This window comes from Phacochoerus africanus, chromosome 9 (genome assembly GCF_016906955.1).
Source record: "Phacochoerus africanus isolate WHEZ1 chromosome 9, ROS_Pafr_v1, whole genome shotgun sequence".
NCBI lineage: Eukaryota > Metazoa > Chordata > Mammalia > Artiodactyla > Suidae > Phacochoerus > Phacochoerus africanus.
The window spans coordinates 55389420-55413126 of record NC_062552.1 but is presented as its reverse complement, the minus strand read 5'-3'; the positions used below and the strand labels follow the sequence as shown (position 1 = coordinate 55413126).

General features: G+C 51.5%; 1 protein-coding gene across 1 annotated transcript; it reads left to right on the top strand.

Annotated features, from left to right (window-relative positions):
* Nucleotides 1-735: 735 nt before the first annotated feature.
* Nucleotides 736-17753, top strand: LOC125136624 (myeloid-associated differentiation marker-like). The gene is given in 4 exon segments (XM_047797468.1): nucleotides 736-741; nucleotides 1602-2378; nucleotides 2380-2449; nucleotides 17689-17753. Coding segments are annotated over 4 exon segments (918 nt in total).
* Nucleotides 17754-23707: the final 5954 nt, after the last annotated feature.

Here is a 23707-nt window from a genome sequence, read left to right as displayed (position 1 = left end):
GGAGGTGGAGGGATGGAGGGACTTAAGGGGCCATAAGCTAAGGGCCTCCAGAAGCTAAAAAAGGAAAGGAAGGACCCACCCCTGGCACCTCAGAGATAGCACAGTCTACTCACACCTTGACTTGACAGATGTGGCCTCCAGAACTGTGAGATGATAAATTTCTCTTGCTTTAAACCATCAGACTTGTGGTCACTTGTTGCAGTAGCCCTGGGAGACCAAGATAAACTTCCAGAAATGAAAAATAGCATCCATGTCTTATTTTTTAAAAGTTTACAGAAAAGGTTGCACACCTGCTCTAGAGTGTGGAGGTCCCATGATCCAAGGCCCCTTGGAAATAATCCTGTGTCCCCCACTGTCTGAGACTCACAGGGGAGGAAGCACTGATCTAGAGAAGGGTGTTCAGTCCAAATGCCTACAGGATGGAGGAAGGAAGGAAAGAAGTAACGGGGATGGAGAGGACTCAGGCCACTGGAGAGAACCAGCCGCATCTGTTGGGGGAGGGGGAGAAAAGCAGGATGCAGGGTGCATGACGTGGGCTCATCTATAAAATGGAAAATATATGCAAATATGCACTGGAAACACGTATGCATGATTTCAGAGCATGATCTGTGCAATTCCATAATCTCCATGGTCCTTGCCACTCTCACCCTGTGTCCCCTGTCACAAGACCGAAACACCCTCTGTTCTCCCTCTCAGGTCCATCCCAAGCCCCTCCTCTGTGGGGAAGGTGGCACCATGCCGGTGTCCCTTCTGAATCAGAATATATTCCCTGGGCTGCCCCAGGGCTACACAGACTCTAGACCTCCCCTCTCCCACTATCTCCACTCTGCCGCCCCCGCTCCCCCAGTCCTGGTGTATGCTCAGGGCTGTCCCCAAAGTCCAGCAGGTGCCTCCTCTTCAGCTTTTGACCTTCAATGGGGCTTGTCATCCGTCCATCTCCACCCGCTCCCCTGGGATGCCCTGAACGGCTCCACATCACACGTCATCCAGATGCAACATCCTCGTTCATCTCCAATCCCTGCTTCCCAGCTTGGAAGCTGCTAACCAGTCTCCCAGGCCAGACACATCCCCCCCCTCAGCTGGTACTACTTCAAGATCTTTCCAGACCTCCACCTGGACGGCAGCTTTGGGGCTCAGCAGCCAGACTTCCTGTCCATGGAGTCTGCGTTTCCTCCATGAGGCTCCACCTTGGAGTAATGGGCTTGGGGTCTCCTCTCCAAATGGGGGAGAGGCACATGTCCAGGCAAATCTGGCGGGAGGGGAGCAAACCGGTTCCCCCTGCCATGTCATCTTGTCCCCACTGCGTTGCTCTCCCCCCAGGGCCTCTCCCTGTTCACCTCTGCACCTGCCCTCCTCTGGGTGGGGCTGTGTCCCCTGAGATGGCAGCTCCTTCTAGAGGTGACTGCAGGGAGGAGAGGCCAGACCCCTGTTCCTTCAGGTTTCTGTGAAGGAGGCTGTGGCCCTGTGGTGGGTCCTGGGTTCCCAGAGCCGCCATCTTTGGTCCTGGGCTCGCACCCACGGGCCCTGCTACAGTGCTGGGCTGGAGAGCACAGGGCTCAAACCCACAGCTTTGGCACAGTTATCTGGGTTCCCACTCCTAGTCATGGGTCTTCCACCTCCTGCAGCTGCTCCCCACCTGCGTGACCTTTGCCCTGGTGGCCAGTGTGGGCACTTGGAGTGGGGGGGGGGCCACAGGTAACTGGTTCACGTTCACCTGGTGCTTCTGCTTCATCCTGTCCTTCATTATCCTCATAGGCGAGCTCTGTGGGCTCCCGTTCTGCCTCCCCCTCTTCGGGGACAGCGTTCTAATCACCTGTGCCTGCTCTGCCACCCTCTTCTGCCTCTCAGCCTCCATGGACTTTGTCACCACCTACATCCAGTTCTTGCCACGCAGCCCCTTCAGGGACCTCACCATGGCTGCCACTGCCATCTCCTGCATCACTTCTGTGGCTTATGCCACTGAAGTGGCCTGGACCCGTGTCCTGACTGGTGAGTTCTCCTGTGATGTGTTCACTTTGCCGGGTCTGCTCAAGAGGCTGGAGATCTTTGTGGCCTGTGCCATCTTTGCCTTCATCAGCAGCCCCTCCCTGTACCAGCACCAGCCGGCCCTGGGGTGGTGCATGGCTGTGTATGCCATCTGCTTCCTCCTGCCAGCTGTGGCCCTCCTGCTGCCCTGGTGTGACTGGGGCAGAAGGTTGCTCATCCCCTTCCCCGTTTTCCATTTGGGGCTCACCTCGCTCTCTGTTCTCTTCTACACCACGGCTGTGATCCTCTGGCCTCTCTACCAGTTTGACGAGCAGTTCGGTGGCCAGCCCCAGCGGTCCAGTGATGCCACCTGCAGACATAGACTCCCCTACGACAGGTGCACCTGGGACCATCCTGTTGGCTGTGGCCACCCTGACAGCCATCAACCTGCTGCTTTACGTGGTTGGCCTCATGAACCTGGCCTGTCATTTTAAAAATCAGGTTCTCGGGTTCTGCTCAAGAGCTCCTAAGTCCCTCTTGGAAATGGAGGTAACTTTCCAGAGTTCTGATGTCCCCTGACGTCCTCTTCCTGGGTCCCTCTGTCCCTTCTCACGTCCCTCCCCCTCATCCCAGTTTCTTTTCTGTTTCCTTCCCTTTTCTTCTTCTGCTCTGTCTCCCTCCCTCTTTTCTCTGGCTGCCCACACTCTGCTTTGCCTCTTTCTCTGTCTGCTCTCATCTTTTCTACACTTTCTGCTCTTTGGCACTTTTTTGGTCATTCTTTGTTTTCTCGCCTCTGTGTCCTGACCCCGTCTTCCCATTTTCCTTCTCGTAATCGGCCCCAAGACTACTTCCTTCTCTGCCCCTGCCCCCTCCCTCCTACGGTGTTCAAGTCACAACATGTGCAGCTCTTCCTACTCTGGGCCTCCGTAGGGGCCTCGGTGCCAAAGTGTGCCTTCCCTCCCGGCTGTGCATGGGGTGTAGAGGGTGGATAGTTTTAGGACCCCCTTTCTCCACTGGAGCAGAATGCATGGTGTACCTCCCATTTGAGTTTTAAAAAAAATCTCTGAAGGTCGATAATTTCTAGTGGCAGGAATCTTTTAAAGAACCCAACTAGGATCCATGAGGTTGCAGGTTCGATCCCTGGCCTCCCTCAGTGGGTTAAGGATCCTGCATGCTATGAGCTGTGGTATAGGTCACAGACGCGGCTGGGATCCTGTGTTGCTGTGGCTGTGGTGTAGGCCGGCAGCTACAGCTCCGGTTCGACCCCTAGCCTGGGAATTTCCATTCCCATTTATGCGGCCCTAAAAAGCAAAAAAAAAAAAAAAAAGTATAACTATATATGTATCTATATCTAATTCCCAGGAGCTTCCAGATCCTATCAGGCCCTGCTGTCAATCATGGAGAGAGAAGTCTTTTCCCTTCTCTCACATCCATAAAGTACTTTACTTTTAATCTTAATGTAAAGATAAAAGACAAACACAACAAAAGGAAAAAACCACTCCCCTCCTTCAAATCAACAGAACTTAACTGCCTCAAATTTGCCTCGAAGATTCCGCTCCTCACGCAAAGCGCCCTCCCTGGGAGCCCCTCCCACTCCCTCCCCTCCCCCACATCAGCAGAGCTTAGGGAGTGGCCCAGCCCCGGGAAACTAGAGTTAGGCCCCACCCCCAAGGGGGTAACATCCGGTCTCCAACTCTTAAAAGGCCTCCGCCAGCTCCTGGAGGCCTCTCTTTGAAGGTGTGTGCCCGAGCACCTGCTGGGTGTATGTGTTTGCCTGTGTTTGTGCATGTGCGTCGCTGTGCACACCGGCATTAGCCCCAATAGCCCTTTACTAATGGTGGCTGTGAAGGGATCACAAGCCTTCTTCCTCCCTTCCTCTCAGCCACAAAGGCTCAGAGCCCAGCCTCCTTTGTTTCTCCAGGGCCAGAGGGGCCAGGCCAAGCATAGCTGTGGGGGTGAGAGGGAGGGAAACGACCGGCACAGCTGCCACTCACTGTGCAGCTGGGCGTGCACAGCTGAGTGGATGGGGAGGGCTCACAGGAGGGGGTCCCCGGAGGAGGCAAATCTAGAAGGAATGAAATAAAATTAATATTTTTAAGGCAAGACAAGAATAATTTTTGTGTTTGACTTTTTAGTTCCTCACTTGCAGCATATGGAAGTTCCCAGGCTAGGAGTCCAATTGGAGCTGTAGCTGCCGGTCTACACCACAGCCACAGCAACGCGGGATCTAAGCTGCATCTGTGACCTACACCACAGCTCACGGGGAATGCCAGATCCTTAACCCACTGAGCGGGGCCAGGGACCGAATCTGCTTCCTCTTGGATATGAGTCGGTGTTGTTACCACTGAGCCACAACAGGAACTCCACAGGAACAATTTAAACAAAAAATTTTCTGTGTTTGAGCCTCCTCCTTCCCCTCTAATGTGCACTGTGTGTATGTATTATATGTTTACCAGATCTCCTTAAGGGCTGCCCGGTAAAGACCAATTTTCTTTCTTCTGGCCCCCACCATGTAAATCCTTAGAAGATACTACTTACTTATGGCTTTATTAACATCACTGGCTATATTATTTGTACTCTGCACCCCCCCCCCCTTTTTTTGGCCCCACCTATGGCATATGGGAGTTTCCCAGGCCAGAGAGGGAATCTGAGCCCCAGCTGTGCCCTGCACGCCAGCTGTAACAAGGCCGGCTCCTTAACCCACTATACCACGGCGGGAACTCCTACTCTGGCTTCTTTTACAAGATTTGTTTCTCGCATTAGCAAACGTGTGACTGAGACGCCTGTAAAAATAGTGATAACCAGGTAACTTGAAATGATTGACCTGCTGTATAGTTCTATGACATCAATGATAGTTATAGTGTGACTCTACATGTGGGAAGAAGCAACGTGATGGAATAATTACGTGGAGCCCAGCAGACCAGTGAGACCGGGGGTGCAGAGGTTTTGGCTGCTGTTAGCATGACTAGATGAGTAATAGCCCTGTGAGTACCTATCAGTGAAATCCATGGACCTGGGAATGAGCAATCCTAGAGCCCTGGGACAAATTGGTCGCAACATACCTTCACATCTTGCTCACAATTATAAATGAAAGGGAGGGGAATGTGATATAAAGAATGGTGTTCGTTACCTGGTTCAATAAGAATCAAGTCATCGGCGTTCCTGTCATGGCTCAGTGGTTAATGAATCCGACTAGGAACCATGAAATTGCTGGTTCGATCCCTGGCCTTGCTCAGCAGGTTAAGGATCCGGCGTTGCCATGAGCTGTGGTGTAGGTTGCAGACACGGCTCGGATCCTGTGTTGCTGTGGTTCTGGCGTAGGCCAGCAGCTATAGCTCTGATTAGACCCCTAGCCTGGGAACTTCCATGTGCCGCGGGAAGCGGCCCTAGAAAAGGCAAAAAGACAAAAAGACAAAAAGACAGAAAAAAAAAAATCAAGTCATCAGGCACTGCTGTTGCTGACATGCAATCCACCCAGAGAGGAACTGGAAACAAAATCAGGATGATGTACTTAGTGCTTTGGGAAAACTGCAGAATCAGCAATCAGATAGTCAGATATTTTCAGGAGAAGTTTTTATGAACTTGGTTTCTTGCATCTTCAAGATGCAAATGAGTTCTTGCCAGAACTCACTTTCTTGCATCCTAGTGCTTGGTGTGCTTGAGTGCAAGTACCCGTTTCCCCAAATCACTTACACACTGACCCCCTCACTCTGTAACTCTTCAGAGTACTCACTTCTCAGAACTTTCTGAACAACTGTCTCCCAAGTCATAGTCCTCATGTTGGTTCCGATAGAAGATTCCATTTCTTTCTTCCATTGACTATTGATTCATTTTTCATCAACAAAAGCAAGAAGGCATTGACCTCTGGAAGTCTCGGTGCAAGGAATCTCATAGTCATATATTTTCTGAATCAAATTGAATGCAACCCAGGAGGACAGCGATGTCTCTGTATTTTAGCAAAAGAATTGCCCAGGAGTGGGCTCAGCTGAGTCTCCCTGTCCAAGCCTCATGGTTCAGGAGGGCAGCTGCTCCATCCCTCCTGTTTGGTGGGGGTCAAGAGTCATTTGTCACAATTCCCAGGCAAGATCCAGTCCCCTCACTCTGGAGTTCAAAAGAAAGTGTAAAAGCATTTTGCTTAGTCCCACCCTGTGGTCATAGAGGAGGTGCAGTTGGACCCGAGGGAGGTGGCAGGACTTGTCCACAGTCCTCCTGTGTGTGGCAGAGTAAAGGTGGGACCAGGTGCCCTGGTTCCCAGGCAGCTGTCTTTCCACTGCCCACGTTGCCTGTTCCAAGGGTGGCAACAGCATCCTCCAGGCTGGCATCAGCTCCATCCCGCCTAGTTCTGCACCAACCTGCCACCTTACCCTGAAGGGTCACTCACTTCTGGGGGGTGAGTTCCCTCCTCATCAGGATGGGGGAGAGGGTGCCAGAGACTCCTGGTCCCCTCCCATACCCACCTCTTCCCGGTGCCCCTGGCTAGGGCAGGTCTTGAAGACTCAGGCATGGAGAGGGGAATTGCCTCCCTTCCCTGCGTTCACCCTCTCTGCTTGTTTCCTTTGGCTGCTGGACTCCTGTTTGTGGGTCACGTCTTTCCTGATTAGACAGACCCTCCTTCCCCAGGACCCTTGCTTGACAGTTGACGTATGTCTCACAACACCTGTTTTCTCAGTCACTTTACAATGGTCCAACTCCCCAGCGATTCTTCTCAAAAACACAAGGTGCTTCCAGTGCCTCCAGAGTCTGAGGTCTCCCAGCCTCCCTTGTTCGTGCACATCCTCAACTTTCCACTTCTTCAGAGTCCAGCTCAGCAGCCCCAGGGCTCTGGTCCTGTGTGGGGAGCTCACGTTTCCTTTACAGAACCCAAAGTCCTTTCTGCTGAGGGTGCAAAGGGGCTGATCCCAAGAGAAGAGGAAATAGAAGCCCAGAGTGTGAGAGAAGCAGACCAAGGATTCATCCCTGGGTCCAAGTCACATCTGTTCCTGACTCCACTCAAGTGTCCCCGCAGCCCTGTTCGGGTCGCACTGGAGATGCAACGTGAGGAGCATTGTGAGCAGAGCCCGAGAGATCAGGTGTCTCGTTCCAGTTCTGCCGTAAGACAACTTATGATCACAGATGGGTCTTGTCCCTGTTCTGAGCCTCATCTTCCCATTTATAAAATGAGCAGATTGGGCTAAAATCATCATTTTTGAGCTGTGTTCTCTGGACCCCTATGGTTCTGGTGAGGTGGTGGGGTCTTTCCACTGCCCACGTTGCCTGTTCCAAGAGTGGCAACAGCATCCTCCAGGCTGGCATCAGCTCCATCCCGCCTAGTTCTGCACCAGTAGATGTTGACTTAACCACCACTTTCTCTAACCAGAGAAGCCTGGCAGGAATAAAGTTCCCACTCAAAATCTCATTTGAAAATGAGATGGGAAAGACTGGAAACAACTGAACAACCAACATTTTAATCCTTAGGATGCTGGCAGCCACAAGAGGGAATATTATACAGCTGGAAAAAAATGAGGGTGCTCTCAAAATAATGATAAGGGAGTATCTACAGGATATATAAGTAAAAATAGTAATATGCAGAACCACATATGCATATCATTTTTAATGTAAGAAAAGGGCGAGAAATAAAAATAAATATATCTATAAATAATTGACTTGCATTGGAGTCAAGCCCATTGTGGCTCAGTGGAAATGAATCTGACTAGTATCCATGAAGATGCAGGTTCCATTCCTGGCCTTGCTCAGTGGGTTAAGGATCCAGCATTGCTGTGAGCTGTGGTGTAGTTTGCAGACTCTGCTTGGATCCTGTGTTGCTGTGGCTGTGGTGTAGGCCGGTAGCTACAGCTCCAATTCAACTCCTAGCCTGGGAACCACCATATGCCATCGGTGTGGCTAAAAAACAGGCAAATAATAATAATAATAATAATAATAATAATATTTGACATGCATTAAGAAACACTGGAAGTTTTCCCATGAGTCCAGTGGAGCAGTTCCCTGGTGTTGGTGGGGGAGGAAAGCTGAGGGCAGAATGGTTGGAGACTTAGCTTCAAGTGAGGTTTCTCACTCTCTGGCTTATCAGAGCATGCAGATTTGGAACGATGTAAGTACATTACCTTTCTGAGGAGACAAAATTTCAGTGTGAAAAATACACCCAGTGGAGAAGCAGGTCAGGGGAAGGCTCGTTGGCCAGACGGTCTCCATAGTCCCTGCCTCCAGGATGGGCAGGCTGGGGGAGGGGCTAAGAGATGCCCACACAGGCCTGTCTCCAAAGGCAGGGGAAGGGAGGGGCCTGGGGTCCAGGGCTCTGGGGAGGGGGAGCTGTGGCCCCCAAGCCCACCTGCTGGGTGGCCAGGCCCTCCCCCAGCCCTTTAGCACCACAGTTGATGGAGAAGCCCTGGGTCCAGGCCTCAGGCACTTCCCTTGCTCCTGCCTGGCCTAGGCTCCCTGTCTCCCAGGGCCGTGGCCAGAGGCTCCCTCATCAGCAGGCAGCCAGAGCTGCCCCACCCACAGCCCAGCGGGTCAGAGCCTCCTCCAGGCAGCAGTGGCTCCAGCTGCCTCCAGCCCCAGACTGTGGCCTGAGCTGCATCCAGGACAGAGCCCCAGGGCACAGATGTTCTTATTCTCTGGCTCTGGACGAGCTTCTTGGAAAAAATCATCGAGCCAGTCTTCCTGAATCCACCTTTGAGTGGAGAGAAGAGGTGCTCTTCTCTGCTGTGGTCTTGGGCACCTGGCTGTCTGCCCTGCTTGGGGGTGGCAGCACTGGCTGCCCATCCACACAGCCCTTGTCTTTGTCTGGCTCCTGTCCAAAGTTACAGAGGTGAGTGGGTGGAAAGAGGGTGGCACGGCTCCAGTCAGCCCCTGCCTGAGCTCCCCACACTCCTTCTGGTATTTTCTGGCTGCCTTGCCCACAGGAAGTGGTCTGGCTGAGATGGGGGTGCTGCTGCAGGCCCCACCAGGACACACAGGAGTCCAGGGATCGACTCCTCCCCCAGAGAAGGGGCAGGGGCTCAGCATTCGCTGAGGGTCTATCCTGTGCTGAGCTTTGTAGGAGACAGACTTGTATTCAAATCCAGGCTCTGGCAGGAGGAACTGTGTGACCTTGAGCAAAGGACAGAATGTCCTCTCTGAGCCTCAGTTTCTTCACCTATTAAATACATATGAAATAATAATATCCATGATGATAAATGAAATAGAGGTAGTTTAGTCACCTAGACAGACAGCTACTTCTAAAAAATACTGACTTCTCTATCTTTCTTGGGTTTAATATACAAATTCAATGCCAAACAGGGTTTAAGATCCTGAGCCTAAGAGCTTGAATTCAAATCTCAGCTGCTCTACTTACAACCTGTGCGATCTTGGGCCAGTGACACTCCCTGTGCCTGGGAAGATGGGGACAGTGAGGACATGGCTCACAGGGCTGCTGGGAGGAACCAGGGCATCTGGAGCAGACCTGCCCTGCAGTGAGCACTGTGTGTGTCACCTCTCACAACTGTCGTGTCAACACCACCCCGCTGCAGCCCCAGGGCTCAGGGACCCTTTCTGAGCTGACAGAACGTGTGAGCTGAAATCTGAGGCTTCTTCCAGAGCCAGGCTGGGCTGGTGAGGGTTGATCCCAGTTGGTCTTCTCTGGGTCTGCTCCTGAGCAGGGGTGGGAGGTGGGGGAAGCTCAGTGCAAGCCCATCCCCACCCCCCACTCCAACCAGCATCTGTTTCCACAGATCCCTCCAGTGCTTTGCCTGGAAGGGGAGTGAGCTTCCTCAGGGAGCAAAGTTCTCCTAAATGACCCATCTAGTCCACCAGGCTGCTCATGGGTGGATAGGTCCCCATGGCCTCCTTCCCTCCCTGCCTTGACCCTGACCAACCATCACCCTCTTAGCACCACTGCCAAGGGAAGACACTTCTGGATCCCAGCGGCAGCCTGTCTGCCTCTTGGGCTCTCAGCTGCCCACTGTTGCCATCAGCACCATCCCTCAGGCCACCTGATCCTCTCAGTGGTCCAAGTCCATGCTGAGCCGGCCAGCTGCCCATTAGCCCAGACCACTGCTCCCCAGTAACACTCTTGTTGCTGGTCTAGGACCACACTTTCTGCAAATCCTTTTTTTTTAAAGTCTATGGTTCTTCTTGGTGCTTCCGATAGGAGGAGAGATTTCTAGAATATTCTGTTCCTGGACCTTGCAGAGGCTGGCAGGGCCCCAGATCCCGTCATCATCTCTCTCACCCTCTGTCCCCTCCCACAGGGCCTTGGCACCCCCGCTTCTCTATTCAACTCCCACAAATTTATTCCTGATGCCAGTCAGAACTTGCTCAAGTATAGGCATATAAAGTCACAGTTTTCTGTATCTTCAAGCAAACAGGGCAGCTGAGGCACCAGCCCATTAGTAGGAAGCCATTACTTTTATATTTAAATAAGCCTAGCAAGTTCTACCTTACAGTAGACTATTTTACAGTCTATGGTAAAATAGAATGTGAACTTTTGCATTCACTTTCAAATAAATATGAGCCTTCGAAGGTAAACACTAGAATATCTATCCACTAAGATGGAGTATTGTCTCCTTTATTCATGGATGTATTTCCCAGGCTGAGAAGAGGGGCTAGCACAAGGCAGATGTTTGTTGAATGAATATAACACAAGCTTACAGATGCCAGCTGTGGCCTGGACCTCCTGACTCATTTATTCTGCCTTTAGGGGAAATATCTGAGAATTGCTTCATCGTGTTTTATCTCATTTAATCCTAACAACCCCATGGCCTTTTCGCCTCCTTGGAGAGGAGCCCCTGAGAACCTGAACTCCCCGCCAGATTTGAGAATGTTTCTATCCTGTGATTCATGGTGGGAGAAGGGGCCTCACCCTTAACAAGAATTGTAAGAGGCCAGATAAATATTTGACCTGCCCCCCACGTGGGACCTAGACACATACCTCAGGAGCAGGTGACACACAAATGCAAGGTCACATCAGAACCCCTTTTTCTGGGGCCTGTGGTAACATCTAGTATGTGCTTCTAGACCAGCTGCCCTGGGCTGTGCCCTGGCTGTTCAGCATCCCTCTGTCCTGGTCTGAGCTTGTTCTCAGGCTAGTCCCTCACTAATAATTCTCTAAGTGACCCAGCATCCTTCTCTGGTTAAACTGCCAGAGGAGTTCCTCTTGACTAGTATCCATGAGGATATGCTGGTTCCGTCCCTGGGCTCAGTGGGTTGAGGATCTGGCATTGCCATGAGCTGTGGTGTAGGTTGCAGATGCAGCTTGGATCCCATGTTGCTGAGGCTATGGTATAGGCCGGCAGCTGCAGCTCTGATTCGACCCCTAGCCTGGGAACCTCCATATGCCCTGGGTGCAGCCCTAAAAAGAAAAATAAATTAAAAAAAAATTGCTGGAGCTGTTTTTTGCAGGGTGTATTCAAGAATCTTGAAGTCAAACAGCCAAAGCTATTATATCCATTTTCTGGATGAGGAAATTGAGGCTTAGAGTGACACTGACTGAACACAGGTTACGTGCGCCAGGCTGAGCTCTGATCTCTGTTCAGGGTTGGGGGCAGGTGAGATGTAAGGGGAAAGGCCCTGAGATGACCAGAAGGAACTGAAGGAGTTCTCAGTGTCTGGAGAGAGGGAGGAGATGAGGGTGGAGTGGTGGGGAGGGGTCTGAGCTTGCAGGGCTTTGGAGGTGACCTGTGGAGTTTGTACTTCCTCCTAAGGAAGCAAAGAGAAGCCTTCAAGGTATCTCAGTTTGAGCTCAGTCCAAAGCAGATATTAAGGTAAAGAGCAGAGATGGATGGATCAGGGATAAGCTTCTGGCAGGTGTCCAGATGAGGGGATAGATGGATCTGGACCAGGCGGTGGCTCTAGAGATGAAGAATAGTGGGTGGATTCATGAGGGTTTTGTGAGGAGCATCTGTGAAGGTGGTGCCTTGGCTTAGATTGGAAAGATGGGGATGGGGCAGTGTATGTTGGGGGTGGGGTTTCAAGAGACAGAACTGGACATGATGAGTGAGAGGTGCCTTGAACAATGCAGAGGGAGAGATCAGGAGAGAGATGGACATGACCTTTGATGTCAATAGAGATCAGCTCCAGATACATGAATGGGAAGTTGTCACCACAGGGCCCATTCACTTCATTCAGCATCTCCTTAAATGCCCCATCAATAGAGCAGCTTCCCCTGTCCCCCTAACCCCTATACACCAATAATTGTCTTTTTACCTGGTTTCCATTTATCATGGCATTTATCACCCACTGACCTAGCATTACATATTGGTTCACTTATTATCCATCTCCTGAACTAGAGTGTCAGCTCTATGAGGGCAGAAACTATCAGATCTGTTCTCTGCTCTCTGTCCAGTGCCTAGAATAGTGCCTGACACACACTTGGAGCACAATAATATGCACTGACTTTGTACAATCTTAAAGCCACTGGCCTGGAGGAAAAAGAGCAGATGCACAGAGCAGAGGTGGTCTCAGCCCAAGTACTGAGGATGTGAAACACTCAGATGATGGGAGAGAAAGATGGAGGAGAGGTTGAGCAGCTGGAGGAACATCCCCCCAAGGAAGGTTTCCTGACTCAGGTGAGTTGTGCTGAGAGATCTAGTGATGAGAACATGAATACACCTTGAGTTGCCCAGTGGGGCTCCCTGGTGACCTGGTGAGCAGGGCTTCCTTAGCGAGGTGGGAAGAGAAGGCAGAGAGGGGCTTGGAGCAAATGAGAGGAGGGAGAATGGAGAGGGGTGTCGGTCATGTTCAAGGTGCTTGTGGAGAAAGGGTGCAAAGCCTATAGCCTGGAGGGTGTAGGGTGGAGGGTTTGCTTTTGTTTGGTTTTCAACTGGGAGATGCTGCCTCATGCCTTGTGCTTGATAGGTGCCTGGTGCATAGCAACCCCTTGATAAGTATCACCAGTGTGTCCCTTGGTCCTCCTGCTGTGCTGGGTGTGATGTGCCCTCAGGGAAGGAGAGGAGCTCTGTCAGGTGGGGGAGAACAGGGAGGGAAGGATGTTCAGGTCGCACACAGACCTCTTGTTCCCGGGTCAGGTAAGGATGGACTCATTCCTCCTCTGCCCTTCCTTCCATCACTCGCCCGTCTCCCCGCTCACAGTCAGAGTAGCGGGTCTGAGGCCAGTTCTGGGAGTAATAGGTGAGCAGTGGAGGAGCCCTGCCCTCAGGGATGTCACAAGAGAGCATGGGAGGGGGAGGGGAACCCTGGCAGCTCTGGCGTGAGGATTAAGCAGGGAGATGAGCAGGGGCATCCTGGGCAACATCTAGCTCATCCTCCTCCCTGGTCCCCAGGGCCTGGGACAGCCCTGAGCACACAGGAGATGCCAGATGCATATGGACTGAGTGCAGAACAGCTTCATCATCACACTTTGCGATTGTCTTTCAAGCACTTGCTGTGATCCAGGTCCTGGTCATCATTTCATCACTGCAACCACTCTCTGGGTGGCCACTGCGAGTTCCGTGCTGGAGGGATGTAAGGCTGGTGTGGTTCTGATATTCTGCTTGGGTGAAACGGGCTCAGAGAGGGGAGCTGACTTGTCTAGCCTCAAAGAACTTTTTATTGGCAGAATCTGACCATAAACTCTGATCCTTTTCGGTTCATGACCTGGCCCTTGGACTTGAAGGAAAAGGGCAAGGCAATCCTGAGTGCAGAAGATTTTCCACCAACATTTAAAACTCACTGGTGTCTTTTTTTTTTTTTTAACGAATACTGTGGGCAGAATATTTGTTTCACAATTCATAGTTGGAAGCATAAATCCCTAATGCGAGGGTATTTGGAGGAGGGGCTTTTAGGAGGTAACTAGGTCATGAGGTTGGAGCCCTCATGTATAGGATTAGTGCCCTTATACACGAGACCAGAGGGATGGTCTGCAAACCAGCAAGAGAGCCTTCCCCAGATGTCCACGCTGCTGGAGCTTCAATCTTTTTTTTTTTTTTTTGCTTTTTAGGGCTGCACTTGCAGCACATGGAAGTTCCCAGGCTTGGGGTTGAATCAGAGCTACAGCTGCCAGTCTATACCACAGCCACAGCAACACCAGATGCCGACCCACTGAGCAAGGCCAAGGATCAAAACCACATCCTCATGGGTACTAGTTGGGTTTGTTGCTTCTGCACACAATAGGAAGTCCCAGGTGCTTCAAGCTTGAATGTCCTGCCTTCAGAACTATGAGAAGGAGAGGATGTGGAAAAAAGGGAACCCTCTTTCACTGTTGGTGGGCATATAAATTGGTACAACTACTATGGAAAACAGTATGGAAGTTCCTCAGAAAACTAAATATAGAACTACCATATGATCCAGCAATCCCACTCCTGGGAAATATCTGGAAAAAATTTTTGATCGAAAAAGATACATGCACCCCTATGTTCATTGCAGCACTATTCACAATAGCCAAGACGTGGAAACAACCTAAATGTCCATCGACAGATGAATGGATGAAGGAGAGGTGGTACATGTACACAATGGAATATTACTGACCCATAAAGAGGACAGAATAATGCCATTTTCAGCAACATGGATGGAATTAGAGACTCTCATACTGAGTGAAGTTAGAAAGAGAAAGACAGACACCATATGATAGCACTTGTATGTGGAGTCTAAAATATGGCACAAATGATCTATCTACAAAACAGAAAAGATCACGGACATGTAGGACAGACTTCTGTTTGCTAGGGGGAGGGGGAAGGACTGGGAGGGACTGAGAGTTTTGGCTTACAAACTATTGCATTTGGAGTGGATAAGCGATGAGATCCTGCTGCACAGCACAGTGAACTATATCCAGTCACTCGTGATAGAACATGATGGAGGATAATGTGAGCGAAAGGATGCAATATAGATGTATAACTAGGTCAACTTGCTGTACATTGTAAATCAACTATAATAAAAATAAATTAAAAAATAAAAGTACAAAAAAAAAAAACTATACACAGCAGATGTCTGTTGTATAAACCGCCCACTCTATGTTATTCTGTTTAGCAGCCCAAACTGCTAAAACACTGGGTCCTGGCAACACACACAAGTTGTGTAGTTGGAATCTTTCAATCACTGTCTAAGGGGCAGGCTTGACAGAGCTGGGGTGAAAGTGTCGCCTTCCTGGAGGACCCAGAAACAGCTGGTCTACTATTTCCAGACCTGGTGCCATCCTCCATCCTTGAGGCAGCCGGTCCCCACTCCCTGCTCCAAAGCAAAGCTGTGGTGCATCCGTATTCAAGGCTACCTGTCACTGGACGCCCCTCTGTGTGTGCTTCGTTGTCTCCGACCCCCTGCGGTAACCCTGGGAGGGTTATTATCATCCTCAATAAACAGATCATGAGCTGGACCTCGAAGGGCAACGCTCAGGCCCTCCCAGCCTGGAAACCACTGAGCAGGGCTGGCCTCTGGCCCCCTGCCTTCAGGGTCCTGCCCTTTCTACAGCTACCCTTTGGGTAGGGCTCCTGGGGCTTCCGAATTGCAGGAAGAGGCTTCAGCTGCGGGGGCTGTTTTCCAGCCGTTTCCCCTCCCCTAGAGGAAAGATGCTAGCTCACAAAGAGAGAGTTTGTATTAAAAGTCCACTCTGCCTTTCTGTAGACAGTGAGGCCCGGGTGCATTTAGATCTGAGCCCACAGGCCCTACCAGCTCCCCCTCAGCCCAAGCTCTTCCTCCAGACGGAGGGTTGTGGGTGGGTGGGTGGGGGTGTCCATCAAGCAGAGCCGGGAGGACACAGCCGGGGGCAGAGCTGGGACTGGCTGGCAGAGACAGAGCCTCTCCCTCTGTCCGAGCCCTAAACACTGGGGATGGAACAGGACCATGAAGAGACAAGCACATCCCGTCTCGAACAAGGGACCAGCCCAGTGCCCTGAAATCAAGGTCCTGACCAGCGTTTCCTGGGCCTCCCCTAGCACCTGGGAACAGAGGCCAGTGGGCTCCACCAGGAACCACAGCACACGGCTTGAAATCAGGGGGCAGGGGCCAGGCCAACGTGTGCCTTTTCCCCCACGTCTCAGCAAAGCTACTCAGACACTGGTCCCCCAGCAGGAAAAGCCTATATTCTTTCCATACAGAGGAGAAGTTGTTCCACCAGTGAGTAAGCTTCTTGGCCCTGGAGCCTGGCCTGGATCGCAGCGAGTGCACTGGGCAGGAAGCAGGCATGGCTGGCTACCACTCTTGGAACCAGACCAGGCTTTGGGATGGGGCTGGGCCCCTGGGGAGAGGGGCGGGGCGTGTGCCTGAAGACAGTGAGCAGGTCCTAGAGATTCCTTTCCTGAATAGATGCACGTTTCTTCACCCAGGCTGGGAGGAGGGCAGGGGCGGGGGCAGGGCTATGGGGTTTGAAGGGGGTAGGCGCCCTTTCCAAACCCCTCAGCAGCAAACAGTTCTGCATTAGAGGTGACTCAGGTGTGCTCAGCGAAGCGGGGCCATTTTTGATTCATTTTATTTTGTTTTATTTTATTTTATTACTTATTTATTTTAAGGCCACACCTGAGGCATATGGAAATTCACTGATGGGGGTCAAATCATAGCTGCACCTATGACCCACAGCAATGCCAGATCCTTAACCCACTGAGTGAGGCCAGGGATCAGACTCACATCCTCACAGACACTAGTCAGGTTCTTAGCTCACTGAGCTGCAATGGGAACTCAGTCAGGGGCATTTTAGAGTGTCCCTCTTCAGACACTCCAGATTCTCCTTGATGCCTTCAGGGTTAGGTGGCAGGAGGTGATCCTGTCCCTGTGTCTTAGTTCATTCTGTCACAGTAGCAAGAAAGTGCAGGTCTTTCCAAAGCCAGCCCTGGCCTGAGGGCTGTGCTGTTTCCCTGGGTTCAGCTGAATCCTGGTTCCCTTCCCACTTTTCTTCACTTGATAAGAATCCACTGAGGGCAGTTCCCATCGTGGCTCAGTGGTTAACATACCCAACTAGTATCCATGAGGACATGGGTTCAATCCCTGGCCTCGCTCAGTAGGTTAAGGATGCAGTGTTGCCATGAGCAGTGGTGCAGGTCGCAGATGAGGACTGGATCCCGCGTTGCTGTGGCTGTGGTGTAGGCTGGCAGCTCCAGCTCCGGTTAGACCCCTAGCCTGGGAACCTCCATATGCCGCAGGTGTGGCCCTAAAAAGACAAAGACAGGAAAAAAAAAAAAAACAAAAGAAAAAAAACAAAAGAGGAACCCACTGAGAATGGGCTTTGGGGGAAGTGGGCAGAGAAGGGACCAGAAGGTCGTTGTTGGGATGTATGGTGAGGCAGAGTGGAGGTGGGAGTCACATAAAGGGACAACAATGGAGAAGCTGGGGACCTTTAACCTGAAAGTCAAAGACTCAGCGTCGAGATGGGGACAAGACTGCGGTGTGAAGATAGGGACAGGTCACCATGTAGCGGTGAGGTGGCCTTTATCCTGGAGGAAGCCTCGGTGGGGAAGACCTGGCTGCCTAAACCCGGGCCCCTGGCCCTCTGAGGGAGGGCCTTCCAGACAGGGAGTCCTCTGTCCTTGGACACATCCAGGCCAAGGGCACTTGGCCCCCAGGGGCAGGTGGGAGGTGGACGAGGGCTCAGGCCTCAGACTGGTCCAGGCACAGCCCTGAAGATGCTCCCACAGGCCAGTCTTTCTGCCTGGCCACCACCAGCCGGGCTGAGTGGCACCTGCCCAGGGCAGCCGGGCCCGCACTCCCAGTTCTGACAAACCTCGGGGCTTGGGTGGCTCATGTGTTTCCTGGATGGGCCCTTTGGGGTTTATGTTGTGAGCCTGGGAGCAGAGGCCCTGACCACGCTCATCGCCTCTCTTTCTCTAGGTTCACCCGCCGGCACACCTGGGGCAGGACAGGAGGTGGCAGTGGCTTCCCATGGGCCCAGGTGACAGCACACGACATGGTGTCCTGCCATGGCTGGGATGCTAGGTTGACCCCACCTTACTGGACACCCTCCCCCAGGGCACGATCCTCCTCCCCCCCCACACGGTGATCTGCCGGGTCTGTCACCGTCCCAGGACAGCGGTCACTCACCGGGCGTCCCTGCCCTCAACAGAGACAGGCCCCAGGGTGTTGAGGACCTGGGATGGGCACCCAGGGCAGGTGCTCTGTGAGTGGAGATGGTGACGACGGCTGTCCAGGAGCACAGCCCAGGGCAGGACGCTGGCAGTGGTGGGTCAGAGGGAAGGTGGGGTGGGTTGGACACTAACCTGAGGAGGCAAAGGGGGGCGGCTAAAGGGCTTGGGAAGCAGAGACCAGCAGGCCAGGTGGCGCTGAGAGGCCCACAATCCCTTCTTCCTGTTGCCCGGGCTGGACCTTGACCTGCCCTTTTCGGACCTGAGGGCAGAGGCCAGGAGGGAGAAGGAGATGCCAGCTGATGATCGAACAGGCTGGGGTAGGTTTCCCTGCGGCCCCGCCTGTTTCCGTGACAGCCCTGGGAGTTGGGACGAGCATCCCCATTTTACAGAGGAGGACGCTGAGGGGGACTTGCCACGAGGGGCCAGCGGGGCTCTGGATGTTTCCCTGGTCTGCTGGCTGAGGAGCTGCTCCGGCCACGGGGAGCAGGTCAGGGGAGATGAGGGAGCTGGGGCTCAGGAGCCAGGCTTGGTTTCTTAAAGGTAAGATGGGAAGAAAGCCACCCAGGCAGGGTCACTGCAGGACCCGGAAAGAGAACATGTGTGAGTCACGGAGCACAGAGCTACTCACAAGCAGCCACTCAACAAACATCACCTTCCCTGCCTTCATTCTTTATACCCTAGGTGAGTAAACCCAGCATTTGCAGAATTCCCATCATAGTTCTTGGAAGTGAACTGACTAGTATTCATGAGGATGCAGGTTCGATCCCCAGCATTGCTCAGTGGGTTAAGGATCCATTGTTGCCATAAGCTGTGGTGTAGGTCACAGATGTGGCTTGGATCCTATGTTGCTGTGGCTGTGGCGAAGCCCATCAGCTATAGCTCTGATGTGAACCCTAGCTGGGAACCTCCCTATGCCATAGGTGTGGCCCTAAAAAGACCAAAAAAAAAAAACCCCCAAAAAACAAAAAACAAAAACAAACCAACATTTGCAGCATCAACCCCAGCTATGTCAGGACCCAGGTAGGTCAGCAGTCTAGAGGGGCAGCAGAACCAGCTCATTTTTATTAGGCTCAGGCCTGAAGGGTCTGTTCATGGGTCCCCCCAGCCCGGAGCTTGACACCTGCCTCTGAGCTCCCCTCCCCTTCTCAGCCCTTTGATGGTGGGGACCCTGAGCCCCAGCCAGGTCGGCTGACCTAAACTGGTGGTGTCTCTAGAACATTCCACCTCTGGGCTTCCCACTGACTGTGCTTTGTCTACAGAGAAGCTGGCTGCACAGGAGGCAGGGATCCCAGGAGAAGGGCTGGGGCCACAGCACACGCTGCCCTCTGGGTCCTCACCCTCACCTCAGTGCCCACCTAGGCGGTAGGGGGCCCCTCCCCTGGTTTTCTCCCCCCAGGAGCATCCAATTCCCGATGCGGGTGCGGGAAGTGGGGTTAGAGATCCTTTGGGAAAGCTATTCCTCTGGGAATCCTGCTTCCTCTCTTTTCCAGGAAGCCTGAAACTCTGGAAGGAACAGTGGGCCAGGAGTTGGGGAGCCTGGGTTCACCTTCCAGGCCAGGCTGCACCACTGCCCAGCCCCCTCTGAGCCTCAGCTCAGTGGCTGAGTGAGGGCAGCTTAGAGGGTCCCTGAAGCAGCCCCCTAACCATGTCAATGGTGCAACCTTCACACTTCTTGCCAAAGTGTCCCTCAGGCTGGATCCACCTGCAAGGCAGCCTAAGGGAGAGATGGCCCAAGGGCTCCCCCTGGTGGCCAGTCGCAGCCAGACCCACAGCCCCGCCCAGCAGCTTCCACAGTTCAGAAAACCCATCACAGCAGAGGTCAGGACACTTACACTGGAAAAACAGGACAGGGAGAACCTGAAGAGGTCAGGCGGTAGCTCCCCACCCTCCCAGGTCAGGGTCCCAGAAATCAGTGGTGCAAATGGAGGCGCCACCGTTGCAAAACAATCTGAGCGAGAAGCAGGGAAATTGGAGGTGGATTTGATCTCTTGGTTCTTCCCCTCCCCTGGGGTCCCTCATCCATGCTGGGTGCTGTTTAGGGCTGCAGGGCTGTGCCCTCTCTCTGCATGAACCTGTGGCCAAGACAGATGGCAGGGGCGGGGCTGCTACTGGCTACAGGAGGCCACCTGGTGGTGCTTAGCCCTTAGTTCCTGAAACCCACTTGGGCAGAGGGGATACAGGCGGCCCTTCTCTGGGTGCTGACCCTGAGTGCTGGAACCGCTCCATCCTCTCCTCCCTGGGGACTCGCCCCAGGGCTCAGCAACCTTTCCCTTCTGACTCTTGAGACACAGGGTTTCTGGGGAGTAAGGCTCTTGAGCCCCTGTCCTGACCTTGAGTAACTGAACTGTTTTCAGGGGACCCTACTCACCCCCCCCATATACGTGCATCACAGGTGATTTCCCAAGGCAGCCCAGGTAACTTCCTCTGTTGCTAGAACAGAACAGAACACACACACACACACACACACACACACACACACACACACACGCACACGCATCCAGGTCCCCTACCTCAGTCTTAGTGGAGTAAAGTGGGTAACTCCTTCTTCTCAGGTTGTACATATAAGACCTGTCACAGTGGACACGGTTTGAACTCAGGGTTCCTCTCTTACTTTTTGGAACACCCCTCATTGGACATCTGCCACTTTCCTACTTGGGCAATCCCAGAGGCTTCTCTATAAGTGAAGTCACCCCCGTGATTACAACATAACCGTGGCTTCCTGCTGAGTCCCAAATGCTTAATGTGGTAGCAGAGCTGTGAATGGCCTGACCCTGCCAGAAGCCACATCTTGAAACCCACCTGTCTCCTCTCACTCAAATAAACAGTGCTCCTCCGTCCTTCCTGCCCTGGCTTCTCCTGTTACTGAAGCAAGAGACAGCCCCCCCCCCCGCTACCCCGGTCCCCCCGCAAGCAGAGCCCTGGTTCAGGAACCCTCATTTCCTCAGTGCACACACCAGACCACCATCAACTCTCAGCAAAGGGTTTTAATCCAAATATTGGAGATCACAACAGCAATCCACCTTCTTCAAAGGTTTCATAGTCACCCTCTCTCTCTAGGGTCATACGATGGGGTTCCCAGAATCCCTGAGTCAGAGAAAGAAAAGGGGACCATGGTGATGAGTGTGGGACATCATTATTAGGGTCCAGACTCCTTGTCATGCCTCCAGAGGGCTCTCTGGTTGATTCGGGGACCTCTGACAATTGGGTTATCTTCTTAATCCAATTGTCTGTTGATGGGCACTTGAGTTGCTCAAGGGCGAGCCCTGAGTATGGGTCCAGGACTCTGACCACCCCGACACCTGAGGGGAGAGTAGTGTAGGATTCACCTGACTTCCTCCTTCAAGGCCAGCATCCTGCCCTGAGACCCAGGGACCCATGGAATGTCCTGGGATGGGTGGATTACAGGACGTGTGTGGAAGCCCTGGAAGTGAAGGCAATATTTGAGTGTATGTGCATGTGTGTTTCTGGGATAGTCACCTTCTCAAAGGGATTTGTGTACAGAAAAGGTGAAGCATTTCCATGGGCTCTGTCATAGCTCTGAAGAAGTAGGGTTTCCTAATATTGCTGATCCACACAGAGTAAGTGAGGGAGCATGGATCTGAGCTTCTGTCTGGCTTGGCCCCTGAGCAGTGACCCCCTCCTTCCCTTGGCATCAGGAGAAGCATGCTCAGAAAGATGGGGTAGCCTCTCTGAGCATTAGACTGTCTCCTTCCCAAGCCAGAGAATCAGAGCATCCCTGGGTGGAGGGACCTGAGAACTTTTGTTCAGCCCTGTCCCTTGCACCCCAACCCTGGGCCCACCCATCATCTCCCAAGGAGAGTTCAGCATGGACAGGGCTCCTCCACTGTGCTGTGTGGGTTAGTACTGGTCACAAGCTGTTCTTGGTCCACCATGAGATCAGGTACAGAGAGAGAGAGGGAGCAGCTAGAAACTTGTATAGCAACTTGACTTTGTCCAAGGATACAAGAGCGTGAAGAGAGTCAGAGTTTGGGAGCAGCTAGAAACTTGTATAGCAACTTGACTTTGTCCAAGGATACAAGAGCGTGAAGAGAGTCAGAGTTTAAGTTTGGTGTTAGGAGTGTGTTCTTTTTTTTTTTCTTTTTTTTTTAATAATTTTTTAATTTTCCCACTGTACAGCAAGGGGGTCAGGTTATCCTTACATGTATGACGGCACAGCTGCAGAGGCAGGAAAAATAACTATCCGGATGAAGGAGGCTGGGCAAGTGCATCAATGCACGGCCTCCTTCAGCAAGAATGTCTTGCCAAAAAAAAAAAAAAAAACCAACCAAACAAACAAAAAAAACCCCAAATAGTAAGCAAAACCAAACAACCAAACAGTGGGGTTAGTCAAATTTTTTTTAAAAAAAGTGAATTAGAGAAAGAGTGACACAATCAATTGAAAACTATTCTCTTCTTATGTGACAATATGGGAGCTAATCATCAATGACCCGTTGCAAACAAAGTAAAATGTTACTGAGGTGGCGGTCCCATAAAATTACAAAAACTACGGAACAAACTCTTTGAGCTTCTGCAAGATAAGTTTGGTCCCAGCATTTCAGTCCAAACATGTCAACTGGACAATCAGATTTGCTGGTTTATTCTATATCTTCAGTACTTTTAATGACTTTAATTCTTCCATGTGAATAAGTCATCATGCTTTTTATTAAAATTTTATATCATGTTTTCAAGTTAGCCTTTCTATGCACATGTCAGATTATTTTTCCTGAACCTTTATTATTTTTAAATTGTATCATTACCCTTCCTGGGAATCTCAAACATTTTCTTAAAGGTAAAATTCCAACTTTTCTACACGACAGTTATGATCCTCTCCAACCTGTCACTGACTCGTGTCTCCTGCCTTGGTTCTCACTGGTTTTTATTAAATAAAGATTGCATACAATTGTAGTGCTATCTCATTGGGGTTATAATCTGCATTTCTTGGATTACTAATGATTTTGAGTACCTTTTCATGTATTTTATCTGCATTCATATATCACAGGTGTCTTTCAAAATATTTCATCATGTTGTTTTCAATTAAACTATGCTATTAAAGTAAATCATTTATTTCCTCTATTCATTCTGATTTTTCTATATAGCACAAGTATCGACTGGCACAATTTATACATTTCCCCTAAACAACATCATTACTGAGAAGCCGAATGTAATGCACCTAAATGATTTGTCATTGAGCCTAAGTTTCCTCGCCTGTAAAACGAGGCTGGCAGTATAATCCACAATCCCTTTCCTCAAGTCCTTGAGTCAGATGTGCTCCAGAATTGAGACTCATTCAGCTTCAATCAGGTGACACGGTGCATCTACTCCAGAGGATATAACAGCCCCCTGGACACTGAATGTACCTTGTGATCAAGCACAGAAGTACTTCTGCAGCTGCCCCTTTGGATGTTCACACTAAGGGAAACCAAGACCATTAAGTTGTCTCATGGCTTTTCATTTCAAAGCTTAGAATCAAAGACGTTTTTAGAAAATTACTTTTCTATTTTCATTGCCTTGAAAGTTTGGGGTAACAGATAGGGACCATCCTACCACATGTCTCTGTAGATAAAGGCATACAGCTCATAGAGATCCAAAATATTCATGGTTGGAGGTCAGACTCAACCCAGCGGTGAGGTTTGGGATAAGACCAGTCTCCTGACAAGGCCAAGGGTGATGGCAGGGGAAGCATCATTCTGGAGCAGCCGTGCTGTTAGCCAAGCGTATGGGCCATTGGTTCAAACTCCACAGATCCTGAGCCTTTTCCAGACATC